We start from the raw sequence: 16,596 nt of genomic DNA, 5'->3' as shown, positions 1-16,596 counted from the left end.
TTGACAGCCCTTTCAGTGGAGAAACTTTTCCTAACATCCAATCCAAACATTTCATTCATGAGGATGATTCAAGTTGGAAAGTTAGAGGGTCACACCCAGAGCAAGACAAGAACAGTACACATGGAGTAAGATGGACACAAAACAGGAAAAGTTAATTGCTGAACAAATTGGCTCCTACAACATCTTCAACAGCAGGTTTATAAGTAACAGAAAAATTAGCTATTACTTATTATTATCTATTACTTATTAGTTACTTGAATATTATTTATTTGTTACTTACTTATTACTTAAATAATATTGTTTATCACTTAAAGGCCATTTCCAACCTGCTGGTGTTTGTAGAAGTCTGTTGAAAGAACTGATAAAAACCCCCCTGAATGTTCAAGCTAAAAAATTATTGACTGGATTCCCCCAGAAGAAAATGCTACATAATAAATGCAAATAAAAATGCAATAAAGTTAATGGCATTTCAAAATAATTTGCAGTTAAAGTTTAAATGAAAAATAAAATTTGACCATACATATACCTCAAATTGCTTGTGGCTTACACAAAGGGGTTTATTTTCCATTAAAATTTATGAAATCTTGGTTAATAGAAAATTTAAAGAAAAATAAGAGGATACACTTCTGCTGTACTTATGTTTTCCTCAAGTTTTCAGATTTTTTTCTCAAAAAGATAGGAACAATGATAATATAAACCACACAAGCTCCAGTTACTGGAAATAATCATGCAATTACAACCCTATTAGTATGAGTTCTTAAACAGAAAACAGAAACCTGGGCAAAAAGGTGACATGCTATATCCTATTACTGGTTGTCATAATTAACCTATTTGTCAGATAATTGGAGTATTTCAATGTATAAAAAATAAGGGTATCTGCCAGTGAAGCCTACAAATCACACCCAGCATCTTGTGCAGCAAGTGCCTTACATATGTAAATGCATGCAGACCCGAGATTTCACAGGCAGCCTCTGCAGACAGAATGATGAACTGTGCAATTTGCAAGGTGAAATCTATTTTATGTCCCTTCCAGATCCAAAGGGTCCTTGAGCAAGCTGCTCCTTCCTCACTGAGACCAGTGCTGGGAAGTCTCAGCAGTGTTTCAGTGGGGAGCTGAGGCAGGGAAGGATTGCAGCCCTGCCTGGTACTGATCTTTCCACACATTCTGTCCCCTCTGCACACATGGCACATCCCATAGCAGAAGAGGGACCTTCCCTGAACACACAGAATGGGATGCCTGGTCTCTAGGTGACATCTGAGCTATGAGGAACAACCTGCCCAGAAAGGGGGGTGGCAGTCACCTCAAGCTACCACAGAAAACATTCCCATTCTCCCAAATCTCCCATTCAGCACGCGGGAATGACAGCAGCAGGCTCTGTGCCACCCTGGTGGCACCGCAGGACAATCCCAGGGCTGCTGCTTTATGGGATGCCCCTGGAGGTGGCATAAGACCCCATGCCAAGGTGTGGGGCTGGGTGTGGGGCAGACAGTGAGGAACAGAGCACGAGGTGGGAGCCAAACCAAAACGCAAGAGCCTCGCCAAACCCAATCACGGCGGATGCTGCAAGAAACTTCCCAAATCCGTGAAGTCATTCCGTAATTAACTGAAAATTAATTACAGAATCTTGAAAAGAGCAAAAACCAAAAATGGGCCAGCATACCTTCATAGTGCAGTTGCTCAATCTGAATTTCTTCCAACAATTAAGCCTAGCATATGTCACTGGAGTTAAAAAAAAAAAAAAAAAAAAAAAAAAGAAGATAACAAAGCAACAAACAAAGTATGATTCCCAAAAAAGTTCTGGAGTCCTGTTTGCCAAAGGGGATATAGCTGTCTGCAGAGCACACACACACCTTCTAGAAATGAGCAGGATGATTTAATGTGCTACTTGGCAACTTCAACTTTGCAGAAATTACAGGTTGCAGATGCTTCTTGTAAAATCAAAACAAAAATCAAGACAATAACATAATTAGGTAAATTATTTGCTGACTTGATGAATAATTTTCTAAAGATTATTAAAGGATGTAAGTGCTTACAAAATGCTCCAATTTTTCAACAAACAAAACAAGGAGGTAAACAATAAAACTGCCAAATTATTTTGGCTGAGCATTCACAGAAGGTGTATGTTGTATCACTGAATTACATGTATTTTTTACAAGGTGCCTAATCTTGGCATGCTGCCACCAGTCAAAATAATATTTTTTTTTTTAATTTAGAAAAAAAAATAGCATGCTGGAAAGTAGAAGATATGCCATCAAAACAAAACTGAAAAACTGACAGAGTAAAAAAGCACTGAGTTTTTACTATTTAAACAATATTGAGAAAGAATTATTACCAAAAGAGAAAAAAAAACCACTAAGAAAAAAGATCAGTAGATTAATCAGAGATTGTGCAAAAACGTGCTGCAGGAAACATGGAACACTATTTCTGATTTTCAGTTTTCCATTACAGAGATTAGTATCTTCAGTAAGAGCAGCAAGACAATCTCAGACTGTCAAATTACAAAATTTGCTCCACAGCCCCCCTATTTCAGTAAGAGGGAGGAGCTGGTGGGGGCAGCCTGGGGTCCCTCACTCCCATCTCTGCATGGGGAGGGGGCAAAGGAGAGTCAATCAACTGGAGGTTTGGTGTTTGGGTTTCTTTCTTTAAATGAGGGGATAAAATATCACAGTTATGTGCAAGTGGAAGATAAATGCCCATGGTTTCAGCACCTTGCAGACATTCCAGCCCTGAGCTATGATGATGACCATTTTGCAAATCATCTTACTCTGTTTCTCATGAACCCAGCACCTCTGTTACAGTTTGGGATTTGTTTTTGCATTTGCTTTTCTTTGGAGGGTGAGAGCTGAGCTTGGCCTTACTCTACCAAGAGCACAGCACAGTGCAGTATGTCACAGCTACAGAGAGGACTCTGCAGCAAAGAGAACTCTAAACTAAATTGCATTTATAAATTCATTTTTCTGCAGCTCCTTACTGATCATACCACCTAATAAAATACTTGCCCATTTTGCCTGTAAGTCCAGGCTAGAAACTGGTAAAAGCCCATTTTTTACTGGAGTAATGTATATGCTTGGCAATACCAGACCACATGAAACTACAATCCACAATGTATCTTCATAAGATGACCTAACTCATTCTCTTCAAGCTAAATATGAAAAAATTTATACAGTACCCAACCTTGGCATTTTATATGAAAATCACAGTTTTCGAATATGAATTAGTATCTCTTTGTGTCATTTTTTGTGATGATCTCCAACACATCAGAAATGCCCTGCAGCAGAGCACACAGAAGCTCCCAAAATTGAGATGTTGTGATGCTCCTCTGTAGATGCCCAATGCAGAGCTCACCACTGGAGACAGATGGCCTAAGCAGAGAAAAATCCTTGAGCTCCCAGCATTTCCTGCCAGAGCTGGGCTGGCTTAAAGGTCCATCAGCATGATTTGGGAGCCCTTGGGGCTCTAAATGCTGCCCCAGGGCTGCAGGTGCTCCAGCTCTCTCTGGCAGCTCTCCCCTCTCCGCCAGGCTGCCCCTTCCCTCTTGGACCAAGCAGAAGGCACTGCAGTGCATGGAAATCCAGAACTGGATTCTGCAGTGATGGAAATCCAGAACTGTTCCCTTGCCATCTCCTTGGCAGTGATGGAAAGGCCTCCTTTATCACATTTTGGTTCTTTTGCAGGGCATAAAGGGATCAAATCAGGAGAGAGGATTTCACCTGAAGTTTCTCTCTGTGATGAAGATCACTGGAGCAGATGAACTGCAAATCTCAGCTGTGTGCCAGCTGTACATTGCAGAGGCAGACTTGCCCTTCCAGGTCACAGAGTCACAGACATTAAAGTTGGGAAAAGACCTCTAAGAACATTGAGTCCAGCACTGCCAAGTCTACCACTAAGCCCTGTCTCCAAGTGCCACATCTGCATGTTCTTCAAGCACAGCCAGGGATGGTAATTCCACCCTGGCCAGTCCATTTCAGTATCTGACCAACCTTTCAATGATATTTCTCCTAAAATCCTCAGCTGGCACAACCTAAAGCCATTTTCTTCCATCCTGTACCACGTTTCATGTGAGGAGAGACCAACTGATCACCTTCTTGGTACACCCTCCTTTCAGGGAGCTGTAAAGAGTGATTAAGCCTCCTTTTCCAAGGAGGTAGAGAACCCCAGCCCCTCAGCCACTCCTCAGACCTGTGCTCCAGACCCTTCACCACCTTCACTGCCCTTCTCTGGACTCGCTCCAGCACCTCAATGTCTTTTCTTGCAGTGAGGGGCACAAATGATTTCCAGCTCCAACAAAAGAGAAAATTTTTTTCAATGCATTCCTCATTTACAGCATTCCAGTCAGTATTTTAAAAAAAAAAAAAAAAAAAAAAAAAGGCAAAAAAAGGAGCAACCTCCTCTAGCAAAGTTTCCTTCCTGCCTTGCTTTTCTGCAGAAGAAAACACATCCTTTTCTGCACCATGTGAACACAACTTTTGAAACACACCTGGACACCTTAGGGATGAGCTCATGACATTGCAGATGAAGTGTTCCCTGCTGCTGCTGTTTCCCAAGGTTCTCCAGCCCTGGGTTTTGCTGGAGCTCCACTGGCACTGCACAGGGCACATCCAGGGGGGATGCCCTACACCAGCTGCCAGCAGGATGCAGCAACATTCCCAGCACTCCAGAGAGCTGCTCTCCCTGCTCCACAATGATTTTCAGAACCAGTTTTCTGGGATGAAGGAGCTGCTGCCATGGAGCTCCTGTTTCATCAAACAAAGGCATTCTGTTTCCCCTGCTAGGTTGAACAGCACAGATCAAAACCAAGGCAAAGCTGTCACCTCCCCAGCATCCTATCATCTGGCCCTGTTTTCCCTGGGGAAAAGGAAATAAGGGGCCTGGGGCACAATGTAGCATCTCAGAATTGGGTAAGGGGTTGAAAGAGAGCCTGACAGGGCTACTCTCTCTGAAAAAGCAAGGTGTGGCTTGTTTGAGTATTTCTGCCAGGATACAAGACAGACAAAGAAGTCTGGGAGGCAGAAAGGCAGAAGGCAGGAACCAGGATTTTGCACATAACCTATGAAAAACAAAGCAGCTCAATCTGTAGAACTGAACTCAGCTGCCAGGAGAATAGGTCCAGGTGGACAAAAAGTGAATTTTGAGAAAGGGAGGAATTAATGTGACCGTGTTGTAATTTTCTGTACAGTGAAAATGCTCCAAGGGAAGGGTAACTGTACATCAGGGGAAGGACCTGCAGCAGTACCCAAACCCCTGTTCACAGACAGCATCATAAACACAGGAGTGGTGGGAAAAAGGCATTTGTAATAACATTTGTTCAGATGATGGCTTGAGATAGGAAATCCACTGATGCACAGCCAGAAACACATAGGCATTACCAAAGAAGAATTAAAACAACAGAAAAAAAAAACTATTATAATTTTTGGTACTGTACTGTTTTCAGCATTTGAACATTTCAGCTTTTGAAAATTAGTAAGAAAACATTTTTCCTTGTTGTTGTTGGTATGTGAACAATGCAGTAACATCATCAGAATTATTGCACATCCTTAGAGTCACAGAAAAAAAATCAATAAAAATGCTGAATAAGCACCAAAGAAGTTGAGAGGTTTCACTATGTGTGAATTTGCTTTCATGATGGTGTAACATATTTTCCAGTATTCAAGAGAATACTCATCAAAAAAAAACCCAACCCCATGCAATAGTTGACATTTTTAGCTTATGGTACCCTACTAAAATTACTGCCATCATAAAACACCCACTTTTCTTTTTTCTATGCCATAAAACAGGTACCTCCAAACCCCCAATTTAGAATGACAATAGAGTTTATCAGGTATTAAGCACTTCTTCAGGATAATCCCACCTTAAAACTGCTGAGATTATGCAGCTGCCACAACTATAAAAATGCTGCACATTTCCAATTTTTTTCACCTAATCAAATTAAGAGACCAAACTCTTATTATTCTGCTTACCTCCTAAATTCATTCCAGCTTGCAGACATTTCTGCAATCGACAGGCTGGGCAGTTCTTCCTCCGAATCTTATCAATTATACAGTCGTTCCTTCCCGCACACAGGTAATTGTGCTGGCCTGAATGAACCAAAAAGAAAATGCATTATTAGAGGCTGTATTTACATAATTCCAATTTGTTCCTCTCTGCTGTTTTGCACTCATTTTGAGATTCTTGTTAATGAAGACATTTTAAATTCCATTCTTCACCCTTTCCAAATGATCTTGGTGAGATGCCATGGGCCTTTATTATGAATACCTTTTTAATTTGGGAAGGAGTTTTGGTGCCACTCTCAAGAGAGATCTCATTACTTTTATTTTTTTCCTAAACAGGAATTTTTCTTCTAGTGAAAACCAAACGATTGGTTTGAGATTTTTGAGATCATCTTAGGTGTGCTGTATCACAGCACAGTCTAGCAGCTCTAAGTTTGGGTATGTTCTCATGCTCAAGAAGTTCAGGATATAAAGCAGAAATAAACAGCAGAGGTTAACTTTCCCCATATACTCCACTCTCTTCAACCAGTTCAACCAGGCTTAAGTCACAGCTGTATTATTTCATTTCTGTAAAGCCCCACAGAAGCAATCCTGAAGAGACAGCAGGTATTGAATGCAGAAGGGAACTACAGGCAGGCAGGGAAACAGGCTGGCATTTGACAACTGGGAGACTCAAAAGGCATTTTGCTCCGTGGGGGGAACACAGGTGGAGCAAACCAATGCAGTGTCTCAGGCAAAGGCACTGCCCTGTGGCCTTTTCAAAGCCTGGTGCTTAAATTTGATGTGGAAGAATCAAGGAGTTCGGGAGGGGTTGGTGTAGAGTGACAGCAGAAGTGAGAGGAGATTGTTTCAGCTGCCTTGATCCAGAGGTGGCACACAGGGATCTGCAGAGGCCAGAACAAATGTGCAGAAACCCAGGAGATGTGCAAATAAAGTTGAAGCCAACCACCAAAGCAAGAATCAGCTGTGGGAGAGGAAGGGAGGCCCTGGAGAAGTGAGGAGCAGAGATGGACTGGAACAAGAAGGGAGAGGGAATGAAGATGCAGCTCCAAAAGGGGACAGAGCTGCAGGAGACCTGACTTCTGCTTTGGGCTCTTTCAGGAATTTGCCTTAAAACTTCAGCTAAGTCATTTTCTATCTCTGCACCTGTCTTCCAATGTTATCCAGACAGTGAACTGAAACTTGGGATGTTTCTCGAATCTCTTCTGAGCATCCCACACGAAGAAAACTGATCTCATTTGAGTGAGTGAAGGGTTACTGTAGTACCACAAAGGTATCCTCATTTAGATAATGCTTTGGATGTTTAAAGAACAAGCAGATGGGCAAATAAGGATTTTATTAAGGGACTTTACCTAGCACTGTGACCCAGATAGAAAAGAACAACACTACAGCAAAATAATTCAAGAATTAGGCATAAAATCAAGTTGCACAATATAGTGACAGCACCAGGATCTATCAGCTGGCCTTTAGAAGGCTAAACAAGAAAAAGATAACATTCCCAGCTAATCACAAAATGAAAACCTGGGTATCTCACAATGTATATTTTGTGATGGGAACTATACAAAAACAGACATGAAAGAGAAGAGTCAACTTAATTCCTCTTTATATTTTTGCTCTGAACTGACTTGAGCCCATCCCTTAGAGAACCATCACATGGACAGGATGAAAGTAACATAAAAGGAGAAAACAAAAGCATTTAAAATTATGATATACAGCATAAAGATGGTTTATATGTCCTTAAAAATACTTGCATATAATCTTTTTTTTTTTTTTTTTTTTTTTCTTTGTGGGGAAAAGGAAAAAGTGGTTATTTTCTGCCAGGAATGCAGGTGCACTTGCTCAATACTCATACAATGTCCTTTGTACCTCAGACTACTGCAATACCATTTTTAGGCTTCCACAGGCGGGTGCAGGCTATTAATAAGACAAGTCAGCTCCAACACTGCAGAATGAACCCCTTTGCAGAACTACCCTGAAGGCAGCTTGTGCTAAAAAAATGTATACCTGTTAAGTCAACATTTTTCACTAGTGCTTTAAAAATCTAATGGGTTTAATAAAAAAAATTCCCATTTATGCACTCCAGGATAATTACTTTTTAAATGTTGTGGTAATGTCCAATTCCAACACTGTCACAATGAGACTTCCTAGAAAATACTCCCACAACAGCAGAAAATTCCATAAATCATCCTTCAAATGCTTTAAGTAGTCTGCAATTATTGCTTTGTGACCTATCTACTTTAGATCAAATACTTTCAGGAAACATAACTTAGTGAAGGTTCATCAATTTTTGAATAATACTAATGTATGGTGCAAAATCTATAACTAGCTTTTCTAGTAAGCAAGGCAAACAGCAAATATCACCTTCTCAATTTTTTTATTTCTAGAAATTCCATAAAAAATACAGCAATCATAAAGTTTAATGGAAGTAACTTAAAAACCCTTCAAAAAACCAGAATAGATCAACATTCCAACAAATCCTCTATGTAGAGTACAGCTATAAAATAATGAACAGTTTTTCAGTTAACATCTATAATGAAAAAAAAGGCTTCAGTCCTTGAGGAGGAGATGGAGGCCATCCTGAGAGAGGCTGATGTTTCTGTGGTGCAAGATCTTCAACTTTCAAGAGATGTATTGATCTGCCTTGTGCAGTTTGTGTTTAGCTCAATCCAGTTGTTCTTTTTATCCCCTTCAATCACCCACAAGTGGGCTGGAAAGTGACAGAGAAGATATTGAATTCTCATCTCCCATGTGCTAAGTGCATTAAGATGAAAGTAATTTTTACTTATGCCATCATTAAGAGCACTTAGACCAGCTAATTCCTGTTCCATCTGAAATACAAAGATACTAGAGATGCAAGGAAAATCTTCCTGTTCAAAATAAATAAGGAATAGGTAACACACAGTTACACAGGAAGAAGAAAGTGAGATCTTTTCTCTTAGCAGCAGAGGAATATTGAGGGATATTGAAGTTTTTATTTTCCAGGTTATTGTTATTATACCACAGATTGACACAATCAAATGTACACACAAAAATATCTGAATGTTTCTAACTTTCTCACCTCCAAAGATTCTAGAATTCCCTGCTTTTATAGGCTTGCAAAAGAAAACAAAAAGGAAGCATTCATGAAATTCAGTCTTCCTTCTTACTGAGTTTTCCTGAATAAGCAAAATTCAGCAGTAAAGAAGGGGAGGAGAAAAAGCTGTTCTTGTTTGGCCTACGAATTACTGCCAAAATGAGACTACAGCTGAAGTTGTGCCTTCCCCGATTTCAAAACTCCACTACAGTGAGTCACCAGTCCCCAAAATTGACTTGCTAAGATGAACTTATGTCTGTGCAGAGCACTGCTGCACTCCAAGGCTGCCATGCTTCCCCTACAGGTAAGGCTGCAAAAGGAACCAAAAGTAGAAATTTCTTGTCAGTATTATTTCTGTTCCTGTCTGGGCAAAATTAGAAAATCACATAAATTTCTGAAACATTCTACATGTTTTATCTTCCTCCTAAAAAAAAAAAAAATTCCCCCCAGTTTTTTGAAGTCTAACTCAGGAATTACAAGTCATTAATGAGTACTCTATGTTTTTGCTCTCTTGTTAAAATAGAAACTACTATGATCAAATGTTAAATTCTGTAAGGAGAAAAGCATAGTGCTGGAAGAGGATCCAAAGACTGTTTAATTCAAGCCCACTCATGGAAGCATGATAAGACTAGCTTAACAGTGCAGGCAGGTTTTTTAGTCTTCTTTCTATTTGTATTAAAATCTTCTGAGGAAAGGTATTCTGCACCTTCCCTACAACCAATAAGCCCTGTGTGATTAGGCTAGTGATTAGCCACTCCTGAAGTCATGTTTTTCCCATTGCATTTCACCCAAATGGGAATATTTTGTGACAGGAAGAGATATTCATACTCCCCCCGTGGACATTCAGAGTAATAGATCAAGCAGCTTCTTACAACAATCTCCTGCCTATCAAAAGATTTATGTTCCCATCTCTTTGCTGGGCTAAACAAATCCAGTTCTCTCAATCTTTTCTCCTAGGTCATGTTTCCTGAGGAGGTCATCAATTCCTCCTATTCTCCTCCAGCCTCTTTCCTAGAGCAGGGCACATTTTTCTTGCTGAGTTTCATCATCACTAAGGCCAATAAAATGGTTATTTCCTGCATCTTGCACACACAGCAGCCCTGCTAATGCAATCCTGGACCAGAGCTGGCTTTTGGCAATGGCATTAGGCTGTTGACTCACGCTCACCTGTGTGTCACTAACCACCAGCTCCTCTCCTGGGGCACTGCTGCCTTCCACATGTTCTTTCCTGCTTTTACCTGGGCTGGCAGCTCTCTTTGTTCCTCTTCTAGATCCACACACACACATCCACTGAGAAAGGCACAGAAAAAGTCCAAAGTCCCCTCTGGGTCCAATGTCTGAAGTGGGAATGTGCCTTGGGTCCCAAGGCTGAGGAAGCCTCACAATGGGACAGCAAAGTGAGAAAAGAGGAGCAGCAGCTCAGGACCAAAGGAAGCAGAAGTAGCTTGAAAAAACTCAGCTTTTAAAATAGTGTCTCACATCAAAATGCATATAAAGTGTCCCAATTTCCCTTCTTCCTCCACAATGAGCATTAATACTTTGGCTCAGAAAATTGCAGGCAGAGTTGTTGGCCAGAAGGCCAAGCTTTCTTCCAGGGTTTGAGGAGAGAGGAGCTGGAAGCCACCTCCAGCCCTGCCTTGCAGATCTGTGCATAAGAGCTAGGCTCCTTTGTGCAGCTTCTGGGCTGGAATAAGTGCTTAGTTTCTGGAATATTTCCCAACTTGGAAGATTATCTCCCCAGCAGCAGTGATACATATAAAAGCCTTATGGAATAAATGACATTTATTTCTTAACACTGTCCCTTCCCTTTACCCACCAGCCTGTCAGACTACACAAGCCCATCCCCTGTCCAAACTGAGCCACACACCTCCCTGCTAAAGACAGAGCAAACATGCTGCAGAAAATCATCAGGATTTTCTAAAGGAAGTCTCTCAGCTCAGGAATATCTGGTCAGCTAACAGAACTTAACACCAGGTTTTTCTGCTCTCTGGTATAGCCCTCATGAAGGGCTTTGCAAGGAACCACAAAATGTGCACATCCCAACCTCTCATCTGTGCTCACTGAGCTATGTGATGTGTTCCTTTAAACCAGCTCTGAAACCCAAACAGATTTTGTCTCTGTACCCATACAAGCTCCTTCAATAACTAAAAACTAACTGCTTCTACCTTTTGATGGCCAGTACAAAAATAAAATTACTGCCAAGACTTGCCACAATGGTTTTCCTCATCCAGAAAAGGATTTCCTGTTTGAGTCGTATCACACTATCAAAGGACAAGCTGCATATACCTGAGGTTTTCACTTCACCATCTGCAGCAGGCAGGTACTTTCAAATAGATCAGCATGATAAGTATGATGATGAATCTCTTTTCAAATTTCAGTTTTCACAATGCCCCTATTTCTTGCAATAAAAGAAAAACCTTCTAGTCAACAGAAATGAGAACTACATTTTCATTTCAAATGTCCATTTGTTACACAGTTGAGGGTGCTTTTTTTTTTTGTTTTGGGTTTTGTTGTTTTCTTTTTTTTTTTTTTTTTTTAAGCAGTTGACAACTGCCCAGCAACAGCAGCCTATGTTTGCAGTCACTATTTTAGGCTACATCACATGTCAATTACATAACCTTGTTTTACTGCTCTTGAACTGGTTCGAACAACCTGGGAAAGAGATTAGGGCAGTCCCTCCCAGCTGCCATCCATCCACATGCTCCAGCAGGACCTGTCCCCCCAGCACAGCTCCAGTGCCTCTCTCCAGGGCTAGTTACTCATTGCCAGACCCACCTGAGACACTGGATAATTAACTTCCTCAGCTCTGCTCAAACCAGTCCAGTCCGACCACGGCAAACTAATAAACTCCATTCCTCATGCTGAGATTTATGTGTAGCAGAATAAGCTGAGAAATGCCACAGCCATGGTACAGGGCTCAGATATGAATATTGCCCCTTCATTTTACATAGAGAATAATCTGGGTTTGCATTTTAGATATTGAATCTCAGTGTTTCCCAAAATTCAGGGTTTATCTCCCTTATTACTCCACAACCCCTATCATTCCCAGACAACATACTTTTATGCTGCAGACCAAGGCAGTATCTGACAATATTGGTCTATTATTAACAATATTACAGCCTGCTTATAGCATAGGTATAATCTAAATCCTTCCCTGAAGCAAGAATTTAGAGCTTTCCCTCCTTTATAATAAATTAGAGGCTTAATTAAAATTTGTTTTGACTTTGGCAAAATATTCATCACATCTGGGATATTTCCTGCCTGCTTCTCATTCTAAATTACCTTCTGCTACTTCTAGGTCCCAAGATATCTTTCACTTTCTCTACCCTTTTATATTACTAGATTATCTTTTATCTGCCATTTTAATGATATTTTTCTAAAGTCTCCTTACTTTCTACTCCCCCCTCCTTTTTATTTCCTTCAGTAAAATTTGTTTTCCAAGCATTTTTTAACCTACTTTCATCCTCAAGACTTCTATCCTTTTCCTGCTCTTTAACTCCTTCTTCAGTCTTCTCATTTACTTTCTAAATGAACTATTTCCTCTGTTCAGCCAATAAATGTGATTTCACAGGGCACATTTACACTGCAGTTAAAGGTATGGCTACACCTGATTTAATATACTGAAGCAAAGTATATTAAAATTACTGATGCAGAGGGATAAAAACTAAGTCTCAACAGCACCATTTCCTGCAGGGTCCACAAAACCCAGCAAGGGCTTTTTCAAAAGCACAGACACACCCACTGGTGCTCACAGATGAGCTACCAGAGCTTCCTCCAAAGGTGACCACAAATACAAAGCTGATTCCCCTTTCTTTTTCTGCAGCTTAAACAAGGAGGGCTGTGTCTCCAGATGCTTCAGATGCAAAACTTTTCAAGTTGGCATTTATGGACTCCCTGCACCTAAGAGCACAGACTCCAATGCTCTGCCAGTCTCAACATGGAGACTCTTCTGCTCCTTCATGTTCTCTGGAAGCTTGCCTTCACATTGGGCTGAGAGCAGCCTAACAACAACAATTGGAATGGTCTGGTGACCCTGGCAAAGGAGATGAGAAGTTATAAAAATGGTTCTCACTCACTATTTTAAGCAGACTGAAAGGGCACTGATGAGAGGGATCAAGGAGAGAGAGAGGAAATTTGGCAAGGGAGCATGGGATGTAGCCCAAAAGAGGCTCCTATTTTCTGCAGGAGAAACCATCCAGCAGGGATGAAACCTGGTAATGACAGCGACACGAGTGAGCACAAAAATATTCGTGAGCACCTTATATTTAATGTCCACGTGCACATTTTCTTAAATGCTTAAAACACACCACAGAATTGTGAAAGCTCCTCCAAGCCTGTGTGTGGTGCTCCAGCCATCCTGTTATTCAGACAGGCTGAGCCACCAAGACAAGGTATGCCCCAAACTGGTGCTGAGACCATCCCCAGGACCACCTTTCAGTTCAGCTTGCTGGAAACCTGAACACTGCCACATGTCAGACTAAAGATAATTCCCTTTGCATCACATGCTGAGTGATGTCAGCACAGAAGAGGAATAGGAAAAACCTGATCTTTGCAAAGCATTTCAGATTCAGTGAAATCACACAGCACTGGAAATCTGTTTGGGATGAAAATCAAGGAAAAATATCTGCAAATACCAAAACAATCCTGTTATCGAGTGAAATAATTTTGTTTCTGTTTTGAAACTAGTTTTCAGCTCAATTACTTTTGATTTTAGATTATAATGGATACAGTGATACAGAGAGTGAGAATTAGAGCTTTAGAGGATGTTTTGACAAAATCACACATGTAATACTTTACAGCATTTTCTCTCGCAGCGAGTTTCCAAATTTTCAGTTTGGTTTAAATTTCAACTGAATATTTTTGAAGTCTCTAAATGCTGCTATCTGCAGAGGCAGATTTACAAGAGATCATGTTGCATGCATGATGGCTAATTCTGCTTTCCCATGCTACAAATCTGATAAGGCATTCTTGACATACTACAAATTTCCAGCCAATTTAATGGAAAATCTCAACATACAAGAAATGGTCTAAAAGGTCTGGAAAGACTTTTTAAAATAAGTGTCATGCAAAAATCTTAAATTGAAACTGAAATGCCCTTCCATGTTTTGCTGCCATAAAGTGGTCAGGCAATGTGCTACATGATACAGGATGTAGTATCCTGCTCTACAAACAACTCACTGTTTCTGCTGGATTTCAGTGTAAAATAAGATTTGTGTGAAATATCAAGTTCATTTTAGGGAATGTCTGAGAGTGAGGGGAGCATTCTGGAATATGGAGCACTGGTTGGCAATGTAAGGATTTCTGAATGACTCTCTGGCTCCTTGAGCCATGACCCTGAAAAATACTCACCTCCACAAAAATATTTGTATTTGCAAGTGCACCTGAAGCCTGTTACACTTTATTTATTCCTCCAAACTTCTGTGTCTGCCCTACCATCCTGATCTAATAATGTATCAAATTGTCTTTGCAGTAATAACCAAGAGATAACTTCTTTTTCACAGGACAAACAGAAAAACCAAGATGCACAGCATTAATTCTGTGTTTTGCACCTCCATTTTAAAATCTGCAATTCCAGGCTGACTCCTTCAATAAGATGCATGCTACTTATACAAGATATTACTAGAAAAATAGGCTGTTTGTTTCACAAAGTTAAACTTTCCCCAACTCTTGATCTCAGTGAAAATGTTCTGTTAATTTTTTTGTTTTTCAAAACTAGCTGCCCTTTGGTTTTTGCAAACATTTTGATGTTCAAGTCTGCTGTGTTCTTGTATTTAGCATGCTCAGCAGATCACAAATTTTATTCTGTGTGAATGACACATTATCTTCAAAGCATATTTTTCTCTTGCATTTTTCATGTACAGTTTACTACAGCTCAGTCTGGAAATATGCTAAATTTATAATAATGAATATTATTATGTATAATAGCAACAATTTAAAATATTGCCAGCACATAAGTTGACAAATATTTTCCTCTAGAACCCTGGTCAGTAATAATTTCCTTTTAAAGGCTGCAAGCAATACCACCACAAGAGAGCCTTTTAGCACAGTCTCTTGAGATCTCAAACACACAAATGTTGACCAAAGTAATATCAGATGCTCACCAAATTGAACTTAAAAATTCTCTGCATTTGTTTGCTGACTTTTTGAGAAGGAGTCTGTTTTACCCTTTGAACTATGTACTTATCTCCCTGTTTATTTTCTTCTTTTTCTCTCTCCATTTATTTTTATCAGGAACCTCAGCTCTCTGTCACCCAGATAAATCTGAAGAAAGAGGATTAGGAGGTTGTAGAAAGAAGATCCTTATACAATTACAATGAAATTTCACGGTATGTTTACTGTTAAAATAATATAACAACCTAAAACAAAAAGTGTAAATTCAGTGGCAGAATGAATGTTACACCAATTACAATCATTATTTCCATCTTTAATTGGATGAGCAGGTCTTTCCAAGTACCATTCCCCAAAGTAGGTGCAGAATTTCTAAGATGCAGAGCCACAGGACTCATCCCCTCCAGCCCTTGCTCCCTAAAGAAGACCTGAAAACAAACACTTCACCCTTTGCTGATCCAGCCTCAAGAGGCTGAGCAAAGCATCACACAGCAGCAACACTGAAGAACCAGAGCTTTGCCTAATTACCCCAGATTTTACCAGAGCTCATCTCACAAGCAGAGCCCCCATGGCCTCCCCCACCCAGGCATTTTGGGTGTGACACCTCAGCTGTGGCACAAGAACGACCTCTAAGAGATAAAAAAAAAAGAGATTAATAAGTCTGCCATGGTGACAGCCACCACACTGGCTGCTGGATCCATGCCCTCATTTCTATACCTTTTCCATAGGAATTGCAGCTTGCTTTTTCACAGAAATATATGAAGGGGTGACCTTTCACACTGGAATCATCCTAGGTCTTGAATAGCTAAAGCCATGGATGACTTGCTCTGAATCTGACATTTTCAACCCACATAAAGTTACCACTGGGAGTTAAAAGCAAACGAGCCAGACATCTTTTAAAGCACACAAAACTTCTCAGACACATAATTCATATGCCAGAGTGACATCTTGAAAGGATCAGACTTTCCTTTGCTACAAGGGAACAGATATTCAGGTAAAACTGAACGTGACAAATTTCAGCCCAAATGCTGGTGGCCCTCTGAGAGCAAAAAATGAAAAAAGAGGCATAAGACAATAGAAAAATAATTATCTTGGGCCATAAATACATCATAACTCAGGCATAAATATAATTACTTTCAAAGAGCTTTTTGCCTAATTGCTATAATTGTTATTTAACTTTTTTTTTTTCTCAGTGAAAACTAAAGGCCAATTAATATATAATTTATATCCAGAATTCCTCCCTGGTATGTATCCTCATCCTTTGCATTCAGCTCATTTAAAAAGAACAAAATCAAAAAGCCCTCAGTCTATTCCCATTTAATTTCACAAGGAGTAGGTCTGGACACAGATTTATTTTTTTTTTTAGACCTCATTTTTCATAATTAGAATTCTGGTAGTACTAAGCAGATTGAATTCATTTTAGTTTC

The 16,596-nt window shown here is 40.1% G+C and overlaps 1 protein-coding gene across 5 annotated transcripts in view; it reads right to left on the bottom strand.

Moving 5' to 3' along the window:
• NR3C2 (nuclear receptor subfamily 3 group C member 2) overlaps nucleotides 1–16,596 on the bottom strand; it is a 183,672-nt gene that overhangs the window by 43,610 nt on the left and 123,466 nt on the right. For all 5 annotated transcript variants that reach the window (XM_056490794.1, XM_056490797.1, XM_056490795.1 and 2 more), the window contains one exon: nucleotides 5,959–6,075. In XM_056490794.1, the coding sequence (XP_056346769.1) occupies nucleotides 5,959–6,075 (117 nt within the window). The remainder of the gene's footprint in view (nucleotides 1–5,958; nucleotides 6,076–16,596) is intronic.

Source organism: Oenanthe melanoleuca, chromosome 4, assembly GCF_029582105.1.
Source record: "Oenanthe melanoleuca isolate GR-GAL-2019-014 chromosome 4, OMel1.0, whole genome shotgun sequence".
In the NCBI taxonomy this organism is placed as follows: domain Eukaryota; kingdom Metazoa; phylum Chordata; class Aves; order Passeriformes; family Muscicapidae; genus Oenanthe; species Oenanthe melanoleuca.
This window is presented reverse-complemented; position numbering and strand designations above follow the sequence as displayed.